This window comes from Castor canadensis, chromosome 8, assembly GCF_047511655.1.
Source record: "Castor canadensis chromosome 8, mCasCan1.hap1v2, whole genome shotgun sequence".
NCBI classification, from domain to species: Eukaryota; Metazoa; Chordata; class Mammalia; order Rodentia; family Castoridae; genus Castor; species Castor canadensis.
This window is the reverse complement of record NC_133393.1, coordinates 146,333,556-146,352,664: the sequence shown is the minus strand read 5'-3', so window position 1 is coordinate 146,352,664 and position 19,109 is coordinate 146,333,556. Positions and strand designations below refer to the sequence as shown.

The 19,109-nt window shown below is 37.3% G+C and overlaps 1 protein-coding gene across 36 annotated transcripts in view; it reads left to right on the top strand.

Moving 5' to 3' along the window:
- The window catches only part of Rbfox2 (RNA binding fox-1 homolog 2), a 247,718-nt gene that overhangs the window by 176,268 nt on the left and 52,341 nt on the right, over window positions 1-19,109 (top strand). For all 36 annotated transcript variants that reach the window (XR_012450989.1, XR_012450990.1, XM_074084369.1 and 33 more), the window contains one exon: window positions 16,073-16,297. Coding sequence is in view for 34 of the 36 variants with exons in the window: in XM_074084369.1 (XP_073940470.1) it covers window positions 16,073-16,297 (225 nt within the window). In the remaining 2 variants the exon portion in view is untranslated. The remainder of the gene's footprint in view (window positions 1-16,072; window positions 16,298-19,109) is intronic.

Below are 19,109 nucleotides of genomic sequence, written 5' to 3'. Positions count from 1 at the left end.
TCTCTGGAAAAGTTAAAGTAGATGGGGACCAATTGTTGGGTGAAATAAGGATGAGCTAAAGCCTGCAGTTAGCACAGAAGGACCTGCTACTGCTATGAAGCCACTGAGCTCAGCAGGAGCCCCAAAGGGGCTCTTTAAGCAAAAATAAAGAAGGAAGGAAACAGGGATTCCTTTTTATATGGGGTAACTTAACTGCCACGCATTGCATGAGAGAAGGAAAACAAAACACTGATTACTGTCTCCAAAGAAATTGATCAAAGTGTTTGGGATAATTTTAATATTTTTGTATTTGATAATTGGCCTACCTTCCTTTCGTCTAATATTTAGGAGGAGGAAGGAGGACATTACACACTGTCATAGCTTACAGTAAAATGAAGCCTGACAGTGCATGCTCTTCCCTATCACACCCTGATTCCCAGTTGGATTTTTTTGTTGTTGTTGGACTAGGGTTTGAACTCAGGGCTTCACACTTACAAAGCAGGTACTCTCCCCGCTTGAACCATGCCTCTAGTTCATTTTGCTCTGGTTATTTTGGAGATGGGGGCATCTCATGAGGTTTTTGCCCAGGCTGGCCTTGAACATCCATCCTTCGGATCTTAGCCTCCAGAGTAGCTAGGATTACAGGTGTGAGCCACTGGCACCTGGCTTCCCAGTTGGAATTTTAATTCCAGGGAGACCTAATCAGAAAACAAATCAGCAGGGGAAATACCAGGTAGCTAGGTCCTTCTGCCTGATCACTGGAGCATGAACATCGTTGGAAGTCCCAGAGAAACTTTCAGTGTGAAAGAGACCAGAGGAAACAAAAGCAGGGAACAAGTAATCCAGGGAGCAGAAGAGAACTTTTAAGGAAACCTAAGTGCTGTCTCCAAGGCTCCAAAAGATAGTACATTCATTAAATCAGTAATGGAAAGGGAGCAGTTAGAGAGTGCAAAAGGTTGGAAATCAAGAACATGGTTGCAGTAGAGGATAGGAAAAGAGTTGGAGATATGTCCCAAATGTGGAAGTCTTTAGATAGCAAGATGAAAAGTAGGAGAGAATAGAAGATGGAAAATGGAAGTGATTTCTTTAACCTATGTTCTCTAGAAAACTGAGTCTGAGACAAAACCTTACTTGCTAACTGTTGAAATGAAGGCTCTCAGGAAAGCAGGAGGGAAAGGAGAATGAAACAAGACAGAAAGGCTTCGTGTTGGGCATTACTTTATTGTTTGGTTTCCTTAGAAGGCCTTAAGGAGAATTAGGGCTTCCCTGGCCAGCTGCCCTCTCCCCTCTAAAGCCCAAGTGAAGGGGTGTTTTATGGGCCAGTTTCCTCCCATCTTCTGTTGCTCCTCCTATCAGACAAAGTTTGCGTACAGGGAACTCACTTGGCTTCTTCCTTCGTCCAGTGGCTTCTGCCTCTTTAGAGGTATTAAAAGAGGTTTATTCTCCCAGAAGATTGACAGAGGGAAGGACAGGGCACTGCCACTTTTCATTGTAAACTCTTCCATAGTCTTCAGTTTGCTATAGCGTGTGTGTATAAATTTGATAAAAATAAAATTTAAAAAGGAAAATGAATTACCAAGCACACCCCAGAAATAACCATCAAAAATCTTTTACAGTACATTTGGCAAAAGATAAAATCTAACTAGTTTATATCTGGATAATCTTATTAGACTGCTAGAATTGATCCTTTCTCCTTTCCTTCCCTTTCTTGCATAACTCCTCATTAGCATACAATGCCCTTGGATTCAGATCTAGGATTTAGTCTACCCTCTCTGATACCTGGCTACTTTTCTCTGGTGTCCATAGGCAGGTTGTGCTAATTCTACATTTGGATTGTCTTTTGGATTGTCTTTAGCATGCAGTCTTTACTTAGCTTTTAGCAAGCGACTTTGTTATTATTCATGGCCTCATTATAAGCCACTTCAGAAGGTCTGAGGAAGTGACCAAAGCGGTAGAGTGCCTGCCTAGCAAGCAAAATGAGCCCCTTCAAGGTTTATAGTATCCTTCTGTCTGACCTCCTTGTCTTTCCTTGCTCTGGTCACCTGTGTTTCCCCATTCTGAGTTTTGGTCTCTTCCTGTATGTCCGTATGGTTTTGGTTACAACTTTTAGAAATTAACAAAAGTCTGTGATTATATATATTCGTTTGATTGTAACATACTTCTTACTTGTTTAACAAATACTAATTAAGAACTTTTAAGTAGTCACTAAGGATACAAAGGAGAGGTAGACTTGGACATATTCCTGCCCTTGAGGAGTTAATGTTCTGTAAAAACAACATGTATGTAAATAAAAGTGTAAACAAATAATTACAGGAGAATACAAGCACTGTAGTAGAGTTAAATATAGGTGTTGGAGGAGGGGGTAAAAAGAGGGAAAAAATTTCCTCCTATTTGGGTAAATCAGAAGCCTTTAGAGAGGAATAGATGCCTGAACTACGTATCAGTCACTGCATATGAATTAGCCAGATGAGTAGAAGGGAGAGACTTTCTCAGCAGGAAGAATAGAGATGCCAAGAAACTACAGAGTAATACAATGTATCTTTTCTGGATTCAAGACCCATTAAAGTACCACCTGAGCAGAGCCATTGTTGTCACTCTAGTGGAATATTACAATAGCCTCCTAATTGTTCTACCTGCTTTTGCTTTTGCCTTTGCCAAATGAACTATTTGGAACCTAAAGTCCGACCCCACTGATTCTCTGCTTCAAACTCTCACTGGAGAGTAAAAGTCAGAATTCCCCAGTCGCTATGTGCTTTACTGGTCTTCTCCCTGATACCACTCTTATCTTCACTGCCACCTTCCTCACTTCTCTTTCTATTTTGTTCTTTGCTTATTGCACAGGCCTTATCACACAGGCCTCTGTGTTTGTAGTTTTTAGAATGAGTCAACCATGTCTTGGCCTCAGGGCCTCTGTGCTGGTGTTTCTTTTGTCTGCAGAGCTCTTCCAGATATGCACATGGCTTGCTGCCTTAATTTCCAAAGGGCCCCTGATCAGATGTTACCTTCCCTGACCCCCGCCCCTGAAGAAAGCAGAAATCCTCTAGGACTCAGGCCTGAATACTTTGTTAAGTAGCAAATACCACTTAGTTACTTCATTTTTCTCCATAGCACACCATATGTTTATTATTTGTTTGTCTGATGATTATTTTTCTCTCCCTACGAGAAAGTAAACTCCATAAGAGCAAGGGTCTTATCTTATTAATCACTAGTGGTTACCAGCAGGCAGAACAAAAATAGATGCCTAAAAAATATTGGGTGGCAGGAATTGAAGCTGAACAGGTGGAGTGTATCAGAACATTTCTTCCATACAGAAGTGACTGGACTTGAGAATGTGAGATGTTAAGAGGTTTAATTAACAACATCAGCTTTTAAATTTTATTTTAGAAAGATCATTCTAGTAGCTACTTAGAAAATTAGTTAGGTTGAGGCAAATTTAGAAGAAGGAGAACTGCTAAAAGAAAAAATCTTTGCACAACCTGGATGAGCGTTGCTGGCATAGACTCCTTTGTCTTTTCATTTCCCATAGTATGTAACAGGGACTCTCACATGTAGCCTTTTGATTCTTACACATATTTTAAAATAATTCTAATGACTCATTTTGAATGGTTATTTATATTGTGATAAGTTTCCTGCAGGGCTGATACAGCTATTGAGAGAAGAGCTCTATCTTTTCACAACCATAGACTTTAGTTTAGCACACACTCCCTAAAGGTACTTCTGTGTGTCCATTGTTCCTTCTTTCGGTGAGGAAGCTTCAGGACTTTACTTGTGAAACAGAGAAAATACAAGCCATCTTGTAACTGTGGTTAAAACAAAATGCCGTTTTGTTCTGGTAAGGAAATAGGGAAAAATTTTGTTACTGTATGTATATCATAAGAGTTTCCCATTTTAAAGAGGTGTGAACTACAATAGAATGCCCAATATATAACCCATAAAACATAATTAAATATTTGACAATTACAAAGACACTATGAGACCTTGCCAATGTTTTATTCAGAACCTGTTTTTCAGAATATTCCAGTTTAACATATGAAAAATGTAGACTTGATGATCTATGAAGACAAAGAGTAAATTAACTTAAACTGTAGTGAAAAGTTTGGTTAAGAAAAAGAATAATCCATGCACTGCATAAATTATCTATTTATTCATAAAACACTGCACAGGATAGACATTAATCGTTGATTATGTATATGGACCTTATGCTTCTAAGAATGTAGGTAGCTGAACCATAGCTGGTCTCATTGCTGGTAGAGATGTGATTCATGGATGTTTGAGGTTCTAAGTAACTGCTTTAAGGAGAAATAGAAGAAAGAGCTTTTAAGAAGTTGGAGACATTAAGACTATTACAGGATTTGTCACTTTTAACCTAATAGACTCTTGGTTTGAATGACTTTGTTCTGAAATATTTATTTTCCTATTTAAAAATTCATTGCTGTGAGAGATGGCAAAACTCAGCCTCAGGGGAGAGGTTGATCTGGCGCTTCTTTCTGGGTAATTCAAAAGAGAGAGAGAGAGAGAGAGAGAGAGAGAGAGAGAGAGTGTGTGTGTGTGTGTGTGTGTGTGTGTGTGTGTGTAGTTTGAAGACAAGTTATTTGGAAGCAAGCTTGCAATATTCTGATTGGTCAAACCTATTCCTGTCCTTATACCCGCTTCTGACATTTATTTTTATTCTAACCATAAAAGTAAAATATCTAGTATTACTTATTTAATTTTTATTTCATTTTTTACCTGTTTATAAGAACTCGAGATTGCACTAGTCCCTTCCTGCATGGAATCTCCCCTTCATGTGGCAGCAACACATTCAACTTTGGGTCCTGGTTCTTTAGCTATATCCACTCTAAAATGTTAGGCCAGCATTTCAGGAGATTTATAATTTTTTTTAAAGTAGTATTTATTTTCTTATCTTTAGGTTCCAACCTAAAGAAATATCCTGTTTTCAGGAAATTTACATTTATAGCTGCCATTACCTTTCTCTTCTAACTTGCACCCACCCCTGATCTCTGCCTCTGTTCTAGAAGCATACATGCTTCAGAGCATTTTCTGGAGGCATGCTAGAACCCTAACCCTCTTTCACTCTGTCAGAGCCTCTAAAGCAGTGTTTCTCAGTGTGACCCCTAAACCATTGGTCCCAAAAACTATCAGGGCCCCACTCCAACCCACTGAATGCTAACCTAATCTATAGGGAGAAGATCTCAGCATTTGCATGTTTGGACATGTCCCCATGTGGTTGTTATGGAAGCATAAGGTCTGTACACATAATCAATGATTTATGTCTACCCTATGCAGCGTCAGTAGGTGATTTATATAGTGCATGGATGATTATTCTTTTTCTTAACCGAACTTTTCACTAAAGTTTAAGTTAATTTGCTGTTTGTCTTCATGGATAATCAGGTTTGCAGCTTTCATATGTTAAACAGGGCACACCTGCTGTCAAAGAACACTGTCCTGCACTCCTTCCTTGGAATTAGATAACAGTACACTGAAATTTAATATTTCAGTGTTGACAGGCTTTTCTTTTACTAGAATCATTATTGTATAATCACTTAATCTGTTTTGGCGATCCTCCTTAGGATCCCAGCCTCCACTAAGTTCCAGACAATTGAGTGAAAATGAACTCTTTTTACCCAATTCAAACATTAGACACTTTATGTATAGACTTTTCCTCTAAATTTCAAATTTACCTGCAAGTTTTCTAATATCTTAGGTCTCTGAGTATGATTTATGTTCATTGTAAAAGACAAAATGCATTATTTTTGTCTATTACTTTCACGTGAAATATTTTCAGAATTATTAGACACTAACACTTTCTGCTCTGTATATTTAAACTGTGAAACTTTGTTGAGGTGAGAAAAGGAAACCACTCTTATTTTATACCCTTCCCTCTAGGTTTTTCTGGCACTTCGAAGGAAAAAATAAGAAACAAGCAGTGCAATAGACACCTGGCTGGTTTTGGACTTTTTAAAAAATATTATATATTTTAGGTACTAAAAGAAGGAACTTGGGAGAGACACTGTGTGTTAATTTAAGTATGTAGGTAAATTAAGAATCTAGACTGACTGGCCCTCCTGATTGCAAGGCAAGTACTCTACTACCTGAGCCACGCTCCCAGTCCCCAACTTTTATTTTTTTAACTGACTAGCTAACTGAAAAAAATTTTATTTAGCTAAGGTAGAGAGAAGAAAAATAGAGGGGATGAACCAATTCAGGTTATGATAGATACATACATGGAAATGTCACAGTGAAACACCCTGTATAGCTATCTTAAACAAAAATTTCTTCTCCCCTCCCCCCCAAAAAAAGTGGAGAACAGGAAGGCAAAACAGGTCCTGTCAGGGGATTGGTTCCAGTGAGAGAGGGGTGAATGTGGTGGAAATCTTATGTCCTCATGTATGGAAGTGGAGAAATGAGAACTGTTGAAACTGTTCTAAGAACGGAAGAAGGGGGATAAAGGAGAATGATCGGGAGGGGATGTGGAATTCAACTATGATGTATTATAAGAACTTTTGTAAGTAGCACAATATACCCTCAGTGCAATAGACAACTTGGCTGGTTTAACAATAATATAATAAAAAAAATTTAAAGAAAAAAGAATCTAGAATGAATTTAGCGGTAAGCCTAGTAAATTGGCATCCTTTGTTCCCCTGGACTCTCTTGATCAATTATGCTTCTACAGGTCATTTTTTGGGTTTTAAATCTAGTCTTCTTGCCTTATCTTTCTGTGATAACAGTTATGTAGCTGTTTTTTTCCTCTTGGCACAGACATCTGAGCAGAAGTCTCTGATTTGGTAGCTGAACTGAATGATAAGCTTACTTACTTCCACCTGAGAGCTTTGTATATACTTTTTTTTTTAAATAAAGACAGGTAGAATATGAAATCTGATCCTGTCTAAGCAAATCCCAGTGATTAAAATGACATAATTTGTAAAACACTTGTTAAGCAAAAATATTTCATTATAATTCCAACAAATTTCCATTTATAAACAGCATCAGGAAAATGATTGGTGATGTTGTCAATGGTGATAACCTGGTGAGAATATACTCTGCCTAAATAATGAGGTGGCTGTTTTTATGATGGTGAGAATATGGGGAACCTTGGGGATTTACAGCCTCAGTTAGAAGCAGCACAGTCATAGATTACCTATATAATTGGGACTCAGGATTATCAAACTGAAAAAATTAGAGTGAAGTTGAGAAATAAATGACATGAACAATAAAGATTGCATTGACTTCATCCTGGAAAAATGAAGACAGTTACATTTAGGGTCATTCTGTCTGCGTTTGTGTATAGTATGTTATACATAACTTTATTTTTAGCACAAATGTCATCAATTAGTTTGTATGCCTTTTTCATCTTCTTCATTTCTCCTACAAAGGCATAATCTTGTATTTGTTCTTGTACCTCTCTCACCCCTTGAAAACTACCATGTTGTAGAAATTTAGATGTTAGTACATGATTGATTTAAATATTTGGAATAACTCAGTAGAATTCAGAAATACACTGAAGAAATAGTAACAAAGCAGCCCTATTTCACTTTCTGACTCATTTAATCTTCACAACAGCTTTCTGAAGTAAACAGTCTGTTTTGTAGATGAAGAAACAGGCTATAACTTCATTCATTCATGTTTGCTAAGAGGAATGGTCCATTTGTAAATTGCCATCTGTCTTCCAGGTTCATGTTTTTTATTATTATTATTATTACTATAAAATTTTTATTAGGATATATTCAGTATATGGGGGGATTTAAAGTAACAATTCCATTCAGACTTATTGTACATTATTTACATTTCCCCCATTGCCTGTCCCCCATAGCCCCCTTCCCACCCCACCCAAAGCAATTGCAAAAGGTTTTTTAGTTCTGTTTCATATAGGTGTATGAAGTCCATCAACCATATACCATCACCTTAATCTCGTTACTTCACCCTTCCCCCTCAGTAGTACACACCCACACACTCATACACACAGTGCCTATTTTACAGTCCTGGTTTTCGTTATTAATATTTAAGTTGACGTTCAAAGGGATGTCTCATTGTATGCCCACTGTGGGTGTGCTTTACTTTGGGCTGTTTAATCCCTGCAGTTGTTCTCCCTTAGTCCTTTACCTCCCACCCACCATTTTTCAACAGCTTTCAATACCTGTACCAGCTTTTTATATCCTGTACCTTCACATCATCTTATGTGATATTACTGATGCTCTATCATTCTCTTCCCTTCCCTCTTTCCCCAAGCTCCATAGAGTAGTTCTACTGTTACAAACATGTTCTACATCTGAGTTTGTATATATGATCATGCTTGTTTTGGGGTATATGTTTATCTTTGGATCCATCTTCCACATATGAGAGAAATCATGTGGCCTTTGAAGAGTCATGCTGTCTTCTCTTTTACCTCCAATGGAAGTTTGGGAGAAAGGACACAGTCGGACCTGAAACACATTTGGATATCCCCTAACTAGGGCTTTGACATGGCTGTAGATGAGGGAACAGGCTGATAAAGGGGTTTAGACTGAGTCTTAACTCAGAAACTAGTAGTCACGCCTGTTTTTCACTCACTGAAGGTTGGCATTCTTCAGTCCTGTTAATAAGATGAAAGGAAAGCCTGACCATAAAACACAGCACATATATGTTGACTCTCCTTTCCTTTCCAACGGCACTGTCTGGCCCCACACTCAGCTCAGTACACCGCAGTTCTTTCCTTAATTCTTCTTGCTGTATTCACTACACTAGCCAAATAAAGCAGTTTGCTGTAGTGTGCAAATGTCATTTTTTGTCTTAATCTTTCTTTATTTAATACTATTATTAGGCACCATGTGAAATTCTACATTGTAAAAGATAGTCCCTACCCATCACAATGAATCTTTTAATTTAATAGGGGAGAGAAACACACATTTGAACATGTTAAATATTTGGCTTTTGGTTTAAATGCCTTGTGTACATTAGTGGTGCAGTTGACAGTATAGGAGCAGAAGGAATTGCTTCTACCTAGAAGTAGGAGAAAGTTTATAAGTTTCTAAATTTGGGGAAAGAGTTAAAATTGTGTCTGTCTTTGTGGGCTCCAGGTGAAAGTTAATGATTAATTTTCTCAGGTGAGATATACTTAAGCTGTTTCACCTATAGTATTAAAAGTGAAATATTTTCATGTAAACATACAGGAAAATTCATGCCTAAAAACAGTCATGTGACCTGTGATGAGTATCTGGGGGCTGTTGAACTTCTCTTCTAAACTTACAGCATTAGAATGGGGCCTAGAAATTTAACTGAAATCTGAAAGCATGTAATGTTTTTAATGTGTTTGGGGAAATAAACATTGCAGAGTAAATGAGATAAAATGTGAACTCGTTCCAGATCTATTCTTAGTGTGTAAGCATTGCTGTAAGTGAAAAATATTTCTGTAAATAATAAGTATTCTTGACCTCCTAATAGAGGTTAGTATTTCTCTTCCAGGAAGACAGCCTCAGCCTGGGTTGCATTTCTGCAAAGTGTGAGGTTCCTGGACTTCAAGCAGATCATAGAAAGTGTTTTTACCTGTTTCCCAGCCTCCACTATTAAGTGATGTGTTTATTCAGTTGACTGCGCCAGTTCAGTCATGACTGCGCCTATGGGGAAATTCATACTGTGTGCTTGTGTGTCAGAGGTACACTCCTAGCAGGGCTGGCATAGAGAGTGGAGGCCAGAGTCGAAGTCAAGGACCTGAGCTGGAGATGAGTCCCCTTAGCCATGTAAATCCTAACCTGAAAAATCTTTTAGTCTTTTAGCCTTTACCAGTTATTTTAGTAGACTCTTCTTGGAGACTCCTGAATGGTAATATTTATGCCTGGAATATGCAGGTCCATAGCAACCTTTAGGGTGCTTATTCTTCATTCTTCCATCCACCTGAATTTGAATTCTGTCTCTTTCATATCTGTCTTCAGGCCTGTGAATCCTGTGAAGGCCTCTGAACCAGTATGCTTCACATGGCTAGATAGGTACAGGTCGAACACTAAATAATTTGGAAGAGAAGGGAAAGACTTGTTTTTCTTCCGTTAGGGATTCCAGAATACCTAATGAGAAATTATATACAAATGTAATCATATCCTGACCTAGCGATAATGAAAATAAGTTGTACATGAGTTAAAAAAAAAAAACTTTTTCCTTGAGAAATTTTATGAGTGAAAAATTTAATTGTTTTGTAGAATCATTTCTAAGCACTAAAGGGAAGATTTTTTTATGTAAAGCAATCCTTAGTTCCAAGTGGAAATGATTCTTGGACACTGGAGACAGCTGGATTTTGAGTCTGTAACGTAAGTGGAAGACTGTCCCTGGATAGGCTATTGTTTTGAAAGCAGCACAGTAATTCACTGTGTCAACACAATGTCCCCACCTTATTGATTATATTTTTCTTGTCATTCTCTTTACTATTAAAATCAATATAGTTTGTGGGTTTCATTACAAAAGTAGTATGTGCTGTTAGGGGCATGAGGGGACTTCCGAGAGGGTGGTTAGAATAGATATGTTTACTATCTTGATTATGGTGATAATTTCATGCGGAAGTGTGTATGTGTCAAAGCGTACTTAATTGTGTGCCATAAATGGAGCATGTTGCTGTCCAACAGTTACACATGCATCAGTAAAAGTACGTCAGAATGTTTTGCAGTTTGGTAACAAAAATATTGGACTTAATCTGATGTTAACACTTGTTTCCATGACTGTCACTGAGCTTGAGCACTTGTATTGTATTAGCCACTTGTCTTTTGTCTTCTGTGAATTGTCTCTTTTCTATCGGGAACTGTGTGTTTGTGTGCATGTGTGTCTATCTGGTCAATTTGTGTAACCCGTTCCCACATTAGTGGTAATAGCCCAGTATCTATCTTACCTGTTGCTAGTGTTTTATCCCAGTTCACTTTTCTTTTGACTTTTCTTTTTTTTGGCAACACTAGGATTTGAACTAAGGGCCCCAAGCTTGCAAGGCAAGTGCTTTATCACTTGAGCCAGCCCTTTTTGCTTTCGTTACTTTTCAGATGGGGTCTCCCAATTTGTGGGTTTTGTGTGGGGCCAGCCTCTGACCATGTGATCCTCCTACCTATGTCTCCTGTGGAGCTGAAATTACAGGTGCCCAGTGCCATTCTCACCTTGTATGTTGAAATGGGGTCTTTCTAACTTTTTTCCTCCGGGGACTAGTCTGGGACTGCAGTCCCCCTACTTCTACCTCCTGAGTAGCTGGAATTAGAGATTTGCCACCATGCTCAGCTTTCTTTTGACTTTAAAATTCTTTTCTCCCCCATGCCCCATCTCTTTTCTCTTTCCTCTTTTCTTCTCCTCCTGACAAATCCTGCCAAAGCTATTATTTTCCCCTAGTTTTTAGATTTCCTGTCTTAAAAATCCCCCATGCCCCAAGTATACTCCTAACTTTTTTTTGCATTTCATAGTTCTAGTTGTTATTTTAGATTTTATTCTTTCTGGAATTTTTCTGTGTGTGTGTGATAGATAAGCTGAGGAGTTCATTTTATTTTTTCATGGCAGGAAGCCAATTTTTGCAAATACTGTAAGATGAGTGTCATCTATTAAGTTTCCGTATACACTTGAATCTGTTTTAGGATTACAAGTATTCTATTGATCATTTTGTATATTCTTACTGTTTAATTACATAGTTTTATGGTAAGTTTTAATCTGTGACATATTATGTCCCCTTTTCAAACTTTTTTTTTCAAACTTCCTTGGTAGTTTTACCTATACAAATTGAAAAAGTATTCCACCTCCTTCCTCAGACATCATTTACTTCTGATTGGGAAGGACATTAGGGATACATTTTATTTGGCGAACAATTAACATTTCTACAATTTTTAAAAATTTTTCAAGGTGTACTTAAGCTAAGTATAGCTTTTGTTCAGGTTTTTTTAAATACATGTTTTATATCATAAATTTTGTAATTATTTTGAATAACTGGCTACTGTTAGTTCTTAAATAGTTATATAGTCAGGCACAGTGACTCACACTGGTATTCCTACCTACCCAAGAGGCAGAGATCAGGAGGATCATAGTTCAAGGCCAGCCTGAGCAAACAGCAAGACCCCCAACTCAACCAATAAAAAGCCAGGTGTAGTGACATGTGCCTGTCATCCCAGTTATTCCAGGAAGCATAAAGAAAAGAATGGAAATCCATGCCGGCCCAGGCATAAAAGCAAGACCCTATTCAAAAATTAACTAAAAATCAAAAAAAGCTATAACTCAGTTAGTAGAGCACCTGCCTTGCAAACATAGGCCTTCAATACAAACCCCAATACTGCCAACATAAATAAAAGTTATATATAAATCTTATACATTTTTGTTAATTTATAGTTTATTCATTTGAGTTTTTAAAATGTAAATAATCATTTGTAAGGATAACTGATCTGTATGGTTTTATTTTCATTTCATTTATATTGTCTCCTGTGTAAAATAAAATAGCTGGGGGTTACAGTTGTCTTTTGGTTTTTAATAATGACATTAGTATTTCAGAGTTTATTATGATGCTTAGTGCTTTAGGTTATTGTTTTATTTTTCTTCATTTGTTCTTTTGGTATAATTTACCAAGTATTTAGTTTAATGAGTCTTGACAATTGATGAATCCATGTGACTACCACCCACCCATAACAAGATACATAGCCTTTCCATCTTTCTAGAATGTTCAGAGTGCCAAAGTTGTTCAGTGCTTCAAACTAGAGGGGCATTCTGTCCCACGGATTAGTTGTTCCTATCTTTATACCTCATATACTTAGGCTTATACAATGTATATTCTTGCTATTCAGCTTTTGCATTCAACACAATATTAAAATTTACTGATTTATTCAAGTTGTTAATTCCAAAATCCCTTTCCTTTTTTTTTTTTCCTTTTAATTCTGAGTAACATTCCATTTTGTGAATAGTCCACAGTTTGTTTTCCTATTCTCTTGTTGATGTTCAGTTGTTTTCAGTTTGGGGCTGTTATGAATGAGGTGTCCATGAACATTTTTTACAAATGTGTTTGAAGACATATGCTTCGGGGGTTTTGTTTTGTTTTAGTAAAAACAAGGAATGGTTTACCTTTATAAAAAAAAAATTAAAAGTGAAAAACAGTTCTGAAAAGTGGATACTTACTTTCCATGTCCATAGCACTATGAAGTTCTTGCTGTACATGCTTGTCTGCATGTGCTGTTTGCAGCCTTCTTTTAGCCATCTAGCAGTTGTAAAAAGGTACTTCATTTAGAACCATGCTTTACAAATTATGGATATGTATTGTTAAATATACGTATTATGAATATTGTCTCACAGTCTCTGCCTTGTCTTTTGTTATTTTAGTGGTGTCCTTCAAAGAACAGATGATTTGCCTCATACCTGTAACCCTAGCTACTCAGGAGGCAGCCTGGGCTAATAGTTCCTGAGACCTTATCTCAAAAAAACCTATCACAAAAAAGGGCTGGTGGAGTGGCTCAAGGTGTAATCCCTGAATTCAAGCCCCAGTACCACAGAGAAAAAAAAAGTAGATGATTTTTAATTTTGATAAGTTTTGTTTGTCAGTTTTTAATGGTTCCTACTTTTCATATCCTAAGAATTCTTGGCTATCCCAAAGTTGTTAAATTTTCCTATATTTGTTTCTAGAAGCTTTATACTTTTAACTCTTATATTTAGGTCTGTTATGTCTTTCAAGTTAACTTTTGCATTTTGGAGTAGACATTGAGTTATTCATGTGTCAGAAATATTTTCTTTTCCCCATTGAGTTGGCTTGATGCCCTAATATTGACAGCATTTGCATATGTCTACTTTTGGACTCTTTATGTTTTATTCATCTGTCATTAAGCCAATATTACACTGTTTCCATAAATCCTCAAATCAGGTAGTATGAAAGCCTTCAGTTTTTGTTCTTCTCTTTCAAAATTGTTTTTGCTGCTGTGTTGCATTTCCATATAAATTTTGATAACAACTTGTCACAGTTCAAGAAAAAAATGCCTGCTGAGATTTTTGATTGGGTTTGTGGGGGTTGGGGTAGGTGGTCATCTTAACAATATTGATACTTCCAATCCACAGTCATACATTGTTTTCAATTACAACACTCTAAATTTTCTGTTTCATTTTATGCAAAATAAATGTAGTAATGATGGTTAAGCCTTCTTTAACAGAATAACATGAGCTCGTTCTGCAGCTTTGTATTCATTTTGTCTGATAGAAGGAGTTAGGCCCTCAAGTTAATGAGGAAAGCCTGGGATGCTGTTTAGAGACTGCTGCAGAAAGTGCAAGTTCCTACAATTCTGGGCCGGTGCAGAATCCTCTCAAACTGAGGAGAAAGGATAATTGGGATGAGAGAGAAGTGGAATGGTTCTTCCTTGTTTGAAAGAAGCGATGACACAAGCCCGATTTTCTTTGATCTGTAGTGTTCTTATGTCTAAACCATGGGGGACCTTATCTATACACTATCATGTGGATGCCTTCAGACATCTTTGCCAGCTATTTCCAGAAAGACAGTGGCCCAAGACTTTGCAGACTGGTGTGTCTTCAGTAAAATAATGGCCTCTTTTTATAGAATGAAATGAGAGGTTGGAGGTCAGTTGTTGAGAAGGGATCATAGTGAAGGCTTTGCAAAATCTGTAACACAAGATTCTCTTATATCTGACCTTGAAGACAGAAGAGAAGTGAGAAAGAGGCCTTGGCACCAAAATGGCCTCTCTCTGGAGTTTCCCATAGTTCCTGCATCTTGCATTTTCTTCATTGACATTTCAGATACCACTTGGGATTCCAAACAAAAGCATGTGGGAATGGAGGCCAGATGGAGAGCCATTCTGGTACATCGTTAGCCTTATAGGGCTCACAGTAATTGTGAAAATCATCTCCATATTCTTTTTCAGTCTGAGAAGTGTTTGTTTCTAATGTTTTGAATTAAAGAAAACTTTCAGGGGCCGGGAATGTAGCTCAGTGGCAGAATGCTGTCTAGCACATGTTCAAGGGCCTGAGTTCGATTCCCAGGACTGTAAAAAAAAAGTTTTAGTTATTTTTCAGATGGGGTCTCACTTTTCTTTTCTTTTTTGTTTTTTTTGGCCCACAGTTGGCCTGGACCATGATTTTCCTACCTGTTCTTCCTGTGAAACTAGGGTTATAGGCATGCAGCACCATTTCTGACTTGTTTGTTGAGATGGGGATCTCACTAACTTTCCTGAGTTGTCTTAGAACCACTATCCTCCAGATCTCCACCTCCCAAGTTGCTGGGATTACAAACATGAGCTACTGCACTTATCTCCTAAAGGAAAGTTTTATTATTATTAACTTAGTAATTAAGATTTAAATAAATCTGTACCTTAATTTCTAAAGATTGTTTTTTTTAGAAATATGCTTCCCTCTGAACTCGATATTCTAAAAATCTAGAGGCCTGTGTTGTCTTTTTTGTGTGTGTGTGTGGCACTTTGAATGCCAGGCTTCACACTCTCTAGGCAGGCACTCTACCACTTGAGCTACTCTGCCAGCCCCAAGAGGATCTTAAAGAAGATATTAATGGCCCAAACTAATTTCACCTCTTTTTTTTTTATATTTTGGTGTTTTTTCTGTTTTGTTGGCAATACTGAACTCAGGGCCTCACACTTGCTAGGCAGGAGCTCTTCCACTTGAGCCACTCCACTAGTTCTGACAGCTTATCTTGTGGGAGAAATTTCCTGGGTCTCTCTCTCTCTCTCTCTCTCTCTCTCTCTCTCTCTCTCTCTCTCTCTCTCTCTCTCTCTCTCTCTCCCCCTTTTTGGCATGGTATTGGGACTTGAACCCAGGGCATTGTATATGCTAGGCAAGTACTCTACCATTTGAGCCATGCCCCTAACCCTCAGATATTTTCTAAAACTTGGTTTAAAGGAAAATTCTTGACCTTGGCATCTAGTCAGCTTTAATGGAGTAATTTATAGTAACCACAAATTAGCCTAAGTTGAGGTATTTATGTGTTTCTACTTAAATCCATCTGTATGTATATGTATAACAGTTTTTTCCCCATCCAGGGAAGTAAGTGTCCTGTGCTACCTATGTGATAAGAATTGCTGGAGAATTCTGCATACTCACTTTAGAGTAATTTTGTAATGAGGATTTAAATAAGTAAAGTCATCTTTCTCCCTTTATCTTTCATTGTGTGTTCTAGGGTAACCAGGAGCCAACAACAACACCTGACACAATGGTTCAGCCTTTTACTACCATCCCATTCCCACCACCTCCACAGAATGGAATTCCCACAGAATATGGAGTGCCACACACTCAGGACTACGCCGGCCAGACCAGTGAGCATAACCTGACACTCTACGCAGGCACGCAAGCCCATGGAGAACAGAGTAGCAACTCACCCAGCACACAAAATGGATCTCTCACGGTATGTGACTTAGGATAGGAGATGGAGGTAGAAGGATGTGTGTTAGTCACACTGAAATCTCCACCCTAATCAAAAGAACCAGAAAACCCTTTGAATTCATTGAGCATTTTTGTTCCATTGCATAGCATGCATGTAATTGCAGATCTACGCCAAGCATCATGATTAAAAGATAGGGAGTTTGAATTAAACCCCTTGGTCCTGCCCAGATCACTGCAACCATATAGAGATGAGATATAGGCAACAGCAAAGTAAATACAGTGGTGAAAGTAAATTTAGGGCATGCTGTTCATCTCAACATCCCAAGGAACCTCCATTGTGCAACCCCTTCACTGTTCTCACCTGTACAGTCTCTCAGCAGCATTCTACACTTTGCCTCCTCCTTAAAATACGTGGTCTCTTAGTTTTATGCCCTCCCAGTTTTCCTCCTCAGCACTGGGTGTTTAGCTGATTCCTCCTCCTCTGTTCAAATTTTAATGTCACAGCATTCCCAAGTTTGAGTCCTGGATCCCATCTTCCTATTTTATATGCTGGCTCTATAACAAATTCACTTGCTTAAGGAAAACCTAAGGGTCCTTTCTTTATGTTCTTCATATCTACTTCTAATCCATTAACAAGTCTCATCAATTGCAGTTCAAAACATTTCACTACTTCACCCTCTTCTTCTCACTACTGCTGTTGAAAGAGATGGCTACAGTTGAATTCCACCTAAGGTTCTCCTAAGCATAAGATGTTAGGCCAGTTATTTAATCTCCCTGTGCCTTGGCTTAAGAAGATAAATGAAGATAATAGCACCTGTCTCAAGAGGTTGTTAAGGGATTTTGATTCAGGTAAGGCATCGCCATGCTGGTCTAAACCACATCAGTTATTTCCTGTGTTACTACTATGTAGCCATCCATCCTCCACATGGCAGCCAAGATGTTGTTCTGGCTTTTTTTTTTAAACTCAAATTGTACTGTTTTCCTGCTTAATTCTGTTTCTAACACAATTAGAATAAAGTCCAAACTCTGTGCCTGGTTTTCTAGTCCCTAGCACCATCCCATCCCTTTGACCTCATCCCTACTACTTACTTGCTAAAGTAAAAAGAAATGTTATAAATGAACCATACATATGTTTCACATATCATAATTCAGCAAATCATATTGTCTGTGGGATTTTTAAAAGGGGTTTTTACTCTATCAAAAGAGCCCTCTAATTTTTATATTTATATTTATAGATATATAAAATATATATCTGAGTCTTTTCAAGGTATTGATTACTAAATCTGTTTCTATACTAGTTATTGGTCTTTGTATTTCCTGTTCTTTACTATTTCATTGTCTGTTTCTTGTCATTTTGGGTAATTTGTGTCTTTCTGAGAATTTATTTCCTCTAAACTTACAACTTTGTTAATATAAAATATTTGTAATGATCTCCCATAGTACTTTTCATTTTCTATAGTCTGCACTGATATCCTGTCTTTCATTATTGATTTTGGTAATTTATGTCTTCTTTTTTTTTTTTCTTAGTCAGTCTAGCTAAGGTATATTAATTTTGCATATCTTTCTAGAAAGCCAGCTTTAGGTCACAGTAGTTTTTTTTTTTTTATTGTTTTTCTTTTCCATATTTTATTGATTTCCACTCTGATCTTTACTGTTTGCTTGGTCTTATTTTCATAGCTTCTTAAGTTAGAAACTAAGGTGATTGACTTTAGGTTTTCTTCCTTCTGTGTTTAAAGCTCTAAATTTCTCCTTAACTGTCCTTTTAGTTGGGTCCCATAAATGGTGATAGATTATTATTTCATTTTCAAGATGTTTTTAAAATTTCCCTACAGTTTCTTCTTTGATCCTGAATTAATAGAAGTATGTTAATTTTAATTTCCCAGATTTCTTTCTTTAATGTAATTCCTTTGTGGTTTGAGAAATACTTTGTGTAATTTCAGTCTTTTAAAATTTATTGAGACTTGTTTATGGTTTTGTAAGTAGATAATTTAACCTACAAAGCAGTCCAACCAGTTGACCCCTTTTCAGGGTCTTTAGTAATATTTCTTGCCTTACATTCTATTTTGTCTGATTTTAATATAGCCACTTCAGCCTTTATATTTACTTTTTTTTTTTTTTTTCTTACAGTACTGGGGTTAAACCCAGGGCCTTGCAAATGCTAGGCAAGTGCCTTGTTACTTGAGCTACACTCCTAGCCCTTTTGTTTTTATTTTGTTTTTGAGATGGTCTTGCTGCTACCTTTGCCCAGGCTGGCCTGGATCTTGAGCTCCTCCTGGTCTGCCTCGCAAGTAGTTGGGATTATAGGCATGTGATCACCATGACTCCTGGATTACTTACTTTGGCTCTTTTTTTCCTTGCTGTTTACATGGTATATCTTTTCAGCCACTTTGATTCAACCTCTTTTAATCGAAAGTACATCTTTGTTTAAAAAAGAAAAATATAACTGGATGTTCTTTATCCAGTCTGAAATTGTCCACCTGTTTATTGGAGCATTTAGTCTGTTTACATTTTAATACAGTTATTAATATAAGTAGACTTATGGTCTGCCATTTTACTATGTCTCTTTTTTGTTTTGGGGGGCTTTTTTTCTGTTTTTTGAAGGGTTCTTCTGTTCCTTCTTAACTGATTTCAGTTAAATAATTTTTATTGGAGCCATTAAATCCCTTTTTGATTTTCTTTCATTAGTTGTTTATTGGGAGTGTGTTTTAGGGGAGAGATTGGGGATTTTTTTGGTGGGGGGGGCTTCTAGGGATTGAACCGAGGGTCTTACATATGCTACACAGTATTGTGTAGCTATATCCCCAGCCATTTTTATTTTTTGAGACAGAATCTCA